The sequence below is a fragment of the Microdochium trichocladiopsis genome (genome assembly GCF_020744255.1).
Source record: "Microdochium trichocladiopsis strain MPI-CAGE-CH-0230 chromosome Unknown B0I36scaffold_11, whole genome shotgun sequence".
Taxonomy (NCBI): Eukaryota; Fungi; Ascomycota; class Sordariomycetes; order Xylariales; family Microdochiaceae; genus Microdochium; species Microdochium trichocladiopsis.
Window position 1 is genome coordinate 1400362 of NW_025763554.1, and position 10164 is coordinate 1410525.

The 10164-nt window shown below is 56.6% G+C and overlaps 2 protein-coding genes across 2 annotated transcripts; one reads left to right on the forward strand and one right to left on the reverse strand.

Annotated features, from left to right (window-relative positions):
• The first annotated feature begins 1792 nt into the window (after window positions 1–1792).
• Window positions 1793–2747, forward strand: B0I36DRAFT_335923 (uncharacterized protein). Its single transcript, XM_046155544.1, has one exon. The coding sequence runs from the start codon at window positions 2028–2030 to the stop codon at window positions 2676–2678; it is 651 nt and encodes a 216-aa protein (XP_046006682.1). The 5' UTR covers window positions 1793–2027; the 3' UTR covers window positions 2679–2747.
• Window positions 2748–9167: 6420 nt separating this feature from the next.
• Window positions 9168–10009, reverse strand: B0I36DRAFT_335930 (uncharacterized protein). The gene has a single exon (XM_046155545.1). It carries the CDS (start codon window positions 9876–9878, stop codon window positions 9324–9326), a length of 555 nt encoding a protein of 184 aa, XP_046006683.1. The 5' UTR covers window positions 9879–10009; the 3' UTR covers window positions 9168–9323.
• Window positions 10010–10164: the final 155 nt, after the last annotated feature.

Genomic DNA, 10164 nt, shown 5'->3' on the forward strand with positions numbered 1-10164 from the left:
TCTGGGGAGGCAGTGTCTGGTTGCTAAGCACTGCCGTGCTTTTGTGCTTATGGGTAAGGTACCCTCGTGTTGCACAGCCCTGCGACGTAAGCAGCACGCCGCACTGCCAGCCGAGCCACCCCCAGGCATGCCTCATCCTTTCATCTTGGGAGATGCAGGCAGCGGCGGTCCTGTTTCCTGTTTCCGAGCGGCCCTGCGCGAACGAGGGCACCATCGAATGATGTGGTCTGACCATGATAGCTGGTGCTCAGCAGCTCCATGCCAGCCTGGTCCTGTTCAGGTGAGGAAGCACAAGGGACAGTGACTGCAGCTGCAGCAGCAGCATCGTCATAGTGGCTGCCCCGGAGCCGACAGGAGATATCGCTGTATTAGCCCTGATAGTGTGAGGGACGGGATCGGTGGTCTCAACCTTGGTTGCGAAATTGCCAAACTCGTGCATTGATAATCCTTGGCACGGCACCAAGAAAGCAGGGCCTGGGGCACCACCCGCCTGAAGCAGGTGATAATACACTAATACCACGACCACGACGAGGGGATGATCGACCCGAGCAAGTGAGTGTGTCTCTAGCGGGGAGGTGATGACAAGCCCATCGCGCGGTCGGCTCTCCTCTGAAGGACATTATTTACTGCAGTTACACCCTCTTGACTGTTTCGGGCTCGACGCACATGCTGATGCAGCCTTGCAAGGACGGCACGGATGGGTCAGGTCAGGTCCGAGACAGGTATCTTGCGACGATCTGCGTCCAGTTCGGCGACCGCGTCGGCCGTGCCAGGGGGCAGAGCAAGGCAGGCAGTCCGAACGACCCCAGGGGTTCATGTTGAGGGACCTTGTCATTATCATTCTTTGGATCCGTTCTTGGGGCGTTTTTTGGTATGTGGGCGCGCGCGAGCACCTGCAAAGGAAGAAGCCGACGCCCATTTCATGGGGGGAGATGTAACCCTTGCAGAGTCGGCCTCGTGACAGTCCAGATGGTCCAGGGGGGCCCTTGTTACAGCCGCAGATAGTTCGGTACAGGCAGCATTTTTCTTTCTGCCTGCCGCTTGGGCTTGTGTGTATTGTTATTACATATGCGCAACATGGAGCGGATTTGGGAAGAGGTCACCTTGGCACTCTGGGGTTGCGAGGCGATCGGGCCATCATGAGTCAACATGTCGTGACGGTGACGACTGCTCGTCTCCCTAATCCCAAGCCAGGGATGGGTAGCACGGCGCGCGGAATTAACCCAGCATGGTGGTCGGGCATGTCAGCCCGACGACCAAATATATCCCCAACACTCGAAGATAGTCACTAATGTCCTGCGGTGAGATTTGGTGCATTCCGGGCGTGGAGCTGTCAGCCCTCGCTCGCACCGATGACGCCCGCTCTGGTCGTATTTCCGAGACAACTTCTGGCAAGGCTGATGATGCCAGCGTTGCGCCCGCTTCGCACTCGCTCACATGAACCCCTGTCCTGTCTTGTTTGACTCAAGCCACTAGCACCACCATTTGTTCTCAGCCATCATTCTATCAAGTAGAGTCGTCTTTGAACGCGGTTTCTCCACCGACCGCAAGCCACCTCCGCGCGCAGCAGCAGGGACGGGCCCTGGCCTGGGCTTGGCGCTGTCTGACATCCTCCACTTTAGCTGCGCGGTCGATCATTGAGCTTGCTTTTTCTGTGCTGGGGACGCATGTAAAATGTTGCTTTTTTGACGTGCTCAACACACATATGCCCGCCCCCCGCTTCATTGGATATCTGCGGACGTCACTTTTAAGTCGGAGAATCTTGCACAAGACACTCCATTGCGTGCGGTTAGTCCACCACATACACACGTGTAAGTACTATTTGTTGCTCCGCGCCAAAAATTTATGTACCCATCCCACACACGATGATGCTGCCCTCCTCTCCTCGCTGGGCAATCACTCTGTCACCGCCGCCCATAGTACGACGAAGGGGGGTCATATGCTCCGCACAGTCCGAGGCTGGCTTGTAACTATGCTCGGAGCATTTTCCTGGAGCAGGCCTTCAAGGTTCCCTTTTCCCATAAGCGATGAGCACAGAGTTACATCTCAAGACTGTAGTCACATCCAAAAAAAAAGGTCCATACTTTCCCCTCACCGACGTAGGCATCCCACACCTCGCCCCAGCCACACTCTCCAAAAGTGACGGCGACGACGGGACTGCAACCCCAGCCTATTTCGGGGAGACAGACAGATATGTCAGCATCATCCCACGGGGCGGCGGTGCAGAACACGTGTCGGCCACGGGATGTAATAGGCCGGTAGTGCTTTCGGAAGGTGCCGTTCCTGGCTGGCCCCTTCCCAGACTTTCGGGATCCATGGGAAGAGGAAAGAGGGGGGTGCTTGTGTGCCTGTGCCTGTGCCTGTGCGTGAAGGTGGTGGTCAGACCGGTGATAGATGGTGCTTCATTGGACAGATGCCCGGGGCTTATGGTGGTGGTGGGAACTTGGCGGTCTGCAAAAACTTGGCTGACTGATCATGCATGCCGTCTAATATCAACGAGGAAGTGTGTGCATGCATGTTGGGTGGCTGCGGAGAATGGTGAGGGGAAAGAGTGGTACATGTCGAGAGAAGTACCTGCCTGGCCTTCGCCTTGCTGCAAGACACTCCGCAGCAGTTGTGCTTTTTCTTTCTGCTGGGCTTTTGGACCCCATGAGAGAAGAAACGACGTGCATCACTAGGGCAAGGAGGATCTGCTTATTCCTTTCACCGCTTAAAATGTTGGACAAGGAGATGAGTCTGTGGAGATGGTGTGGTGCTTGCATATTAATTAGAGCGCCGCGCTGTTGAGACCGGAAGGCCGCATGTTAGTAGAGGAGTCCACCAGCCAGCCAGGCCGGGCGTCAGGGCAGGCAGGCAGCTCCTTCCGTTGGCCGTCATCATCATCATCATCATCATCATCATCAAGCTAGTGCCAACTTTTGCGACGTGGCCAAGCAGAGAACGTGGTGTGGCACAAGGGCCATTGTGTGGTCGCCGGAGCAGTTGCTGAGCTCGTTGCACTTGTGGGGGTTGCGCACTAAGGCATGCTCTACTGCCTGCAGAACCCCCTCTCAATCTCCATCGCAGCAGCGAGATTACGTGCTTGTCGCATTACAGCGCAGTGGATTGGTCCAATGCTTAAGAGGGGTGGGTGCGCTCTAGGCAGGTATACGCAGCTGGCCACGCATCATGGTCTGGCGCAAAGGGTCGAGGCGACGGCTGTTTGTCCATAATGCCACCATACGGCTTCTACTCCGCTGAGGGACCGTCACCTGTTTGCTGGGCAGTCCTGTAACAGGCGAGACGGACCTCAGGCAGCTTGTGAAGCATCACAAGGCGTGTGGAGCGGGAGCAGCTGTCAGACGGCTCTTCGTCTCAACTCAATGTTTCAACAACTGTGGAGTGAGTGAGGCAATTAAGAGGCGCCGGCTATTTCTACATCCCATCATCATCATCAACGTTGTGCCCTTCAGGTGGATCGCTCCGTTGGCCCCGTGTGTCATTTGTCAATAATGGCACTCCTAGTCCGGCAGGAGAGGACGACAGCAACCCCCCTGCCGCAGATGAAGCATCGATCTCCAGTAACCCGATTTGTAAAATGCCACATGATCCATTGGCGCAAATGGTGTGTGTGGTCATTTCCAGCAGTGGCCCACCGCCGTAACTCCCGCTACTGGGCGCCCCGAGCCGGCCGCAAGCTACTGCACACTACCACGGCGCCTCATTCTAAAGTTTGATGAAGTCGTCCGCTTGCTGCGATTTGCATCTGTGGCCGACGACGTCAGCAATGTTGGCAACGGCCACGGAACAACCCAGCCAACGGTACATACGTACTGGCCCTCGCAGCGGCACGAGGGCACCCACGGCCACTCATTACTCCCATGCGCACCCCTGCCAAGATGTGCTGATGATCGCCATCTGCACGTGCCTGACCGCCCCAGAAGCGGAATCATGTCGCGATGCGGAACGGAGTTATCTGGGGAGCGGAGAGAGCGCAGAGCATGTTTCAAGCCTGGCCCTCCGGTCGGCCGAGGCCGAATTGACATCAGCTGAAGAACGTCGCCAGCACGGCCCAGTTGGAACTTTTTCGCCCATAGTTACATTCTCAAAGGGGCTTGCAGAGATCTCATCAAAGGCAGGAGTATGAAGCGAGATTCCAGGGGTGCGCGGCTGGGGCCCGTCGGAAGTCACGTCAAGCCCTTTGGGCCACCACTCAACCCAGCCACAGCCGTGTGGGAGTTGATTCCATATCGATCCAACAACACACGATGGGGCCCCTGACAGCTGAGACATGCCTCTGACCTTGGAAATTTCTGGTCAGCTGAGCTGGGTTGAAGCGTGCAGGGGGGGGCCCGTACCATCCCACCACGGCCAGCCAGCGCAATGTACCCCTGCCCTGCCTGCAGCCCATCCCGCTCAGGGGTCTCGTGTCTCGAGTGCGACCCTGCAAGCAAGTTCCGAAGGGTCAGAATTGGCGGAAAGTACCTCCGCATCCCACCGGGAATAACTTGTGGCATGGAGCAGGCACTCTTTGATACTGTACGTGCCAATCTGCCAGAGCCGCAAATCAATGGTGACACTGACTGCAACCTCGGCCATCGAGGAGACTACCCACTGCCACAATCACTTTGTTTCTCCCTGATAGGTTTGCTTGTCTCGCCGGAATAATTGACCAGACTATTCGGCCGCGGAAACCTCCCCATGCGGTCTGCCGAAGAAAGAGGCGACACGGTTATCTGCAGCAATGTCTCCTCCATGTTGATCCCACCTATAGGAGCAAGGAGTGTGCATATCGGCAATATCGATGATACTGCGGCGATGGACCTCGCCCCTCTCGCGATATCCCTAATGGGCAATCCGACGCAGATAGACCAGATACGACGACGGCGATGACTTTAGCCGCGCGTTGAGGATTCACCCTCCGTGATCAAAAGAGGAACCGGTTGCACCACGACCATGCGAGCGAGCTGGCTGACTGATGCCGAAGCAGGGATGGAGATTCCCATGTGTGCACGGCAGCCGAATACCCTTGCCAGAGCTGCCAGAATCCCATGTGCCAGCCACAATGTAACGGAAACCCGACCCCCTTCAGCCAACCACCATCATCACGACGACCACCAGAATTAATCACCCACCCACCATCACCACCAAGCAGCGACAGGGACAAACTCCAGGCCATGTGTCTCGCGATCGCCCAACCCCTGCTCATACAGCCCACGTGGACACACGGTCATCCTGGGCAGCTCGGCCCAGGTACGTATGGTACCTGCGGAGCAAAGTAGATGTTGGGCGCCCCCTCCGTAAGCTGCATGCCTCCGCCGCCGGGCTTGCCATGTTTTGTCTTCTTGTTCAGTTGTTTGCTGCCTCTATCCCACCCTTCCCGTTGGGCTTGAACGAGCGCATTGTTTCATACAATCAAACCCTCTTCATTGGGCGCGGAGTCGGAGGAATAGCCGAAGGATGGCCATTCTTTCTGCACCCTGCACCCTCGCCTCCCCCTGGAAGGTGAAATGGATGGTTCAGGGTCAGGACTTGGTGTCAATCAGAACATCATCATGACTGGGTTCAAGATAACGGAAACAAGGCTGGGCCAGCTAGCCCACACGGACGTTCTCGCCCGGGAAGAGAGTCCTTTGATTGTAACGTGGCTCAAGGCGTCGCGACGTGAGGAGGTCATGCAGGGCAAAGTGCAAGCACCTGTTGTCGAGCTGGATATTGCACTTCTTTCTCTGCACCTTAGTATTTGGCTCCTCAAGGTCTGGTGCGGTATCAAGAAGCAACACTTTCGGGTGCGCCAATCGAATCGCGAGTAGACACAGCTGCCGAAGGGAGCTGTTGCCATGCATTGCGTTTGCATGCATGCATGCGCCAGGAAGCCGTCTGACTACGTACATCCATCCATCCATCCATCCATCCACCACAGACAGCCTCGCGGAGATGTGCACGAATATAGCATGATGATTGCCACACTGAAACGTGATCTTACCTGCACTACTCGTCGCCGCAGGGCATTCCGGCCCGCAAAAGCGCATGGTGCGCAATATTGTTTTCTCTTCAAGGATAATGAATACTTGCTCACGCTGGCCCCCCAACAATGATTTTCCAGAATGCAGCCCTGGGTCAACGCAACTCGCGACTTACACCGCAGCATCGAGACCACTGCTCCCAAACACGAAGAGTTTGGAATTGACTTTGATTTTTTGGGGTTTTTTTTTCGTTCCTTCTAAGAATAGATAGCTCTCTTCAAATGCGTCGTGTTTCGAACGCCGCAGATCGCGGTTGTCATTTTGGGTTTTGCCAATGTTTGTGGGGTAGAAGATGGAGCGTTGCGGGTTGTTTCAAAGTTTCAACAGTGTCAACTTTGTTCTGAAGTGAAACCCTGTGAACCACAACCCGCCACCTCCTCATTACATCCACCCGTTTGGTCCGTCGGTCGGTCGATCGGCCGACCGGTTGAATGTTGACCCTCAAAGAACCTGGCCATAATCATTCGCGATACCCTGCCTGGAGGCCGCGCAAGCAGACCAGATAAGCGTCATGGTTGGACTAGGGGGACGCGCAATCGAGATAACATCGCATGTAAGAGGCGGTAGTGACGATGGACCCGACACATGCCCCCCATGTATGTAGCAAGGGCGCTGACAAGCACGGCGACACCTCTTCTGCTGTGTTAGTCACAGGACCCCTGTGTCTCCGGGCGCAGCACTCCCACACCTGATTCAATTGTTCTTCAGGCGAACCAGCCCTCGCCAGCTGTACAGCCAAGCGAGCAATAACCGTGGCATCAGCTCGGCCGGGTCATAGACCCTGCATATCGCCCAATCTAGCAGCACGATAATACCACCTCGAAAAGAGTCTGGACTCTCTGCTCTGGCCATCTGCATTATCTGGCATCGGCCTTGCTTCTGCGGCCGCCCGCGCAGTCTGCACGAACCAACCCGGGTCCTTGATAGCAGAATACAGAAATCATACACCGACCTACAGTAGTTGCAAGCCGAGGCTGGGAGACAGGCGAGTCTAATCAACGACTCTTTACTGAGTCGAGCCCTGCGCGCCGGAGCTGGCGAGTCAGGGTTTCCGGTTTCCCTCCCTCCGGCGGCGGCGTAGACTGACTAGCACTGCCGGAGCACACATCCTTTCTTGTAATAAACCATTCCCAGCATGCGACACACTGCCTCGAGTCTCGCCGCTCACAAGGCGTGCTTGTAAGCCGGTCCTCGGTCTCGTTCAGCTGGCCGAGACTCACCCCCCTCCCCTGTCTGTCTGTGTGTAGCGTATAATTAAGCTTGTCGGCAGGTGTGTTTGCGCTGGCATCGCAGAAACCAGACACAAGGGCCGAGACCTGCCTAGCCGAGCCGGCCATGTGTCGAGCGGCCGGTAAGACCGTCCAAAAGCCCACGGAGCCCAGGCCGCACTAATGAGTGCCAGCTCCGGTCCCTTGCATTGTCGTGTATTGGGAGGGGGCATATTGTTTGTTTGTTGCTCTAGCTTCGATATTAAGGTTTTCTCTACCTACCATGAACGGATACCGGCCACATCACACATACAGAAAAGACACTCGCCCAGGGCTGATAAACCTGCCTGCCGGAAAGCCATGTGCCTGCCAAGACCGCGCGCCTCCGTGGGCCACCACCACGTCCACCACTTTACGCAGTAATTGAGTTTTGCGCAACCCGGTCAGTTTGGGCAACGCCTCGTCCCAAGACCCCCCCAAAAACCACGCCGGTCGACGATCTTCCGCACGCCTCCAGGTCCCGCGTCAAGCCTCCTTCTCGGAGCGCCCGTGTGGCTAGCCAATCATATAGTGCTATTGTCCTCATGTGCGGTCGATTGTGGGCCATTGGGGCCGCCGTGGCTTTGTGCGCCATGCCCTCCCTCCGCGCGGCAGGTGGGCTAGCAAACACCGAGGAGGAGCGCCCATCAGCTAGTGTGAGCAAAGCCGTAAATGGACAATGTGTATGTGTTGCATGTTCCTTTTCTTTTCCACGAGGGCAAGACAAAACAACATCGCGATCGCTTTGCAGTAGTCATCGGGCCCCCGGTGTGCGAGAGGCCTCATCGCGTTCCCACGGGCTTCAGCCACCCCTCCGAATGGCTTTGTAGTCCGCCTGGGATCCGCTTGTGGCTGTTTTGTCGTGGACAGCCCCGGTGTACCTGGCCTGCAGCTCTCAGCTCAGCCCAGCTCAGCCCAGCTCAGCTGAACCGTTATCTAGGCCATTTAGCCGCGAATCATCATCATCATCATCATCAATCATCATACGAGGGGATCACGATTGCGCGGTGCTCATCACCGGTAGCTGCATGGTTTGCTGGGTCTCTCTCTCTCTCTCTCCCCGGCACCGAGGAAGAAGCAACATGCACGCAACTGTGCGTCCCGTGGCGCACCACACGGCTGGTGAAGAAGCATGGGGTACCTAGCCCTGCTCAGCTCAACCAAAGGGGGGGGGGGGAGGATCTGCGGCCGAGCCAACAAAAAACAAGCTGACCGTGTTCCTTGACTTTGATATCGTCTCTGTGATAGTACTGCTTTCCTGACTGGAGTAGCACCTGGCGGCGCTCAGCTCACGAGCCGCATACCGAATGCGAGAGGGTGGTTTACCTTGCCTGTCAAATGTTTTGAGTGATACGCAGGGGTGGTGGGGTCCCTTTGGAACTGAGTGCCCTATCCAAAATACCCTTATGAGGTGACGAAAGAGACGAGGCTGAAGAGACAAAAGCACACTTGCTGCTCTTGGCTCTCATATTCCAAGCCTACACATGCTATGCCAAGAGGGAAAAGGAACCAACACGTTCAAGTTACCACGCCCGCGGCGCTGGGAACGAGGCCTTACGTACTTGGGGGCTGTGGGCGAGTCAGGAAACAAGCAAGCCCGCAGTCTTGCTGACCGAGTACTGTAGCGCATGTCGCTAACAAAGGCCCAGCAGCAGCGCCGCCCGCCCACCACCACCACCAAACGCTTTTCAGCTCGGCAGGGGATTTTGTTTCGAGAGGACTTAGACGACTGCCCCCCCCCCCCCCAGCCAGCACACGCGCTACAAACAGTGGCTTTGGGAGAGCGACTAGGCCTCGCTCGCATTCATTCCGACACGGGTTTTCTCCGCGCCGGCTGTGGCTGTCGTGTACGGAGTATGTATGCGCATGCGTGCGCGTGGCTGTTATGGCTTCGGGCGCCATTGTAGGAGTGTGCATCGGCGCTGAAACAAAAAACGGGCATGGGCAGGCCGAGCAAAATGGTACAAAGGACTACATCGTGGGAGGGCGTGGAGGCTGGCCGGTAATGACTCGTCACATGCGAAGCCGGCAGAGTGAAAAACCTCACTTCCTTTTTCTTTTCTTGTTGTCATCACCCACTATTAACCCGGAACCCGACGCTCTGGTTCCTGTCTGACCCACGGCCCAATACCAAGCTGGTGGGATCCATGAAAAAGGATCTCTTGGTGGGGGGAGGAGGAGGGAGAGGGAGGCCTTGTTTTGTGGAACACCAAGCTTGCCGTGTGGTGGTGCATTGCTGACGCTGCTGTGTCTCGAGATGTTTCGAGAATGCAGAGTTGAGGGCGAGGAGAGAAGCTGACTGATACACTCCGGAAATGGGGATCTCCAGAGATCGGTGCCTTGCGAAACACCGCCCGCCGCAGCAGCCATGTGGCAAAAGCGACGGAGAGACCCTCCCCAAATTCTCCACGTGTACCTGAATCGTGGGCCAGGCCAGGTACCGGTTGCCTGAAGAAGACGAGCGGAGTACTCTACGTACCACCCACCCACCCCGTGTTCCTGCAGGAAAAGGTCGAGATCGTCGTCCGCCACTGGCCAATCCAGCCCGTCGGGACCAGCTAACGAATGCAGCTTGGAACCAATTCATTTCCATATGTGTGTGTGTGTGTGCGGAGTGAACAGCCATGTTCAGCAGATTTCATGACAACGGCGGCGAAGGGGGGATGGGGGCCACTAACGAGACCCGTGTCGAGCGAGAGCGAGCGAACAGCCGGGCAGAAAGAAGAAAAAATCCCCCCATTCCCGGAGCGCCCGAAGCTGGGCTCACTCGGGGAAGGAAGAAAAAAAAAGGTCCAATGCTACCCGCTTTTTCCTTCTGGAAGCAACGGGTTGGCACGTGCGTCGCTGCGAGGCGTTCGCTAGCTGGCCCCTCCTCATTTCCCAGCACGTGTGTGTTGTCCCATGTGGGCAGA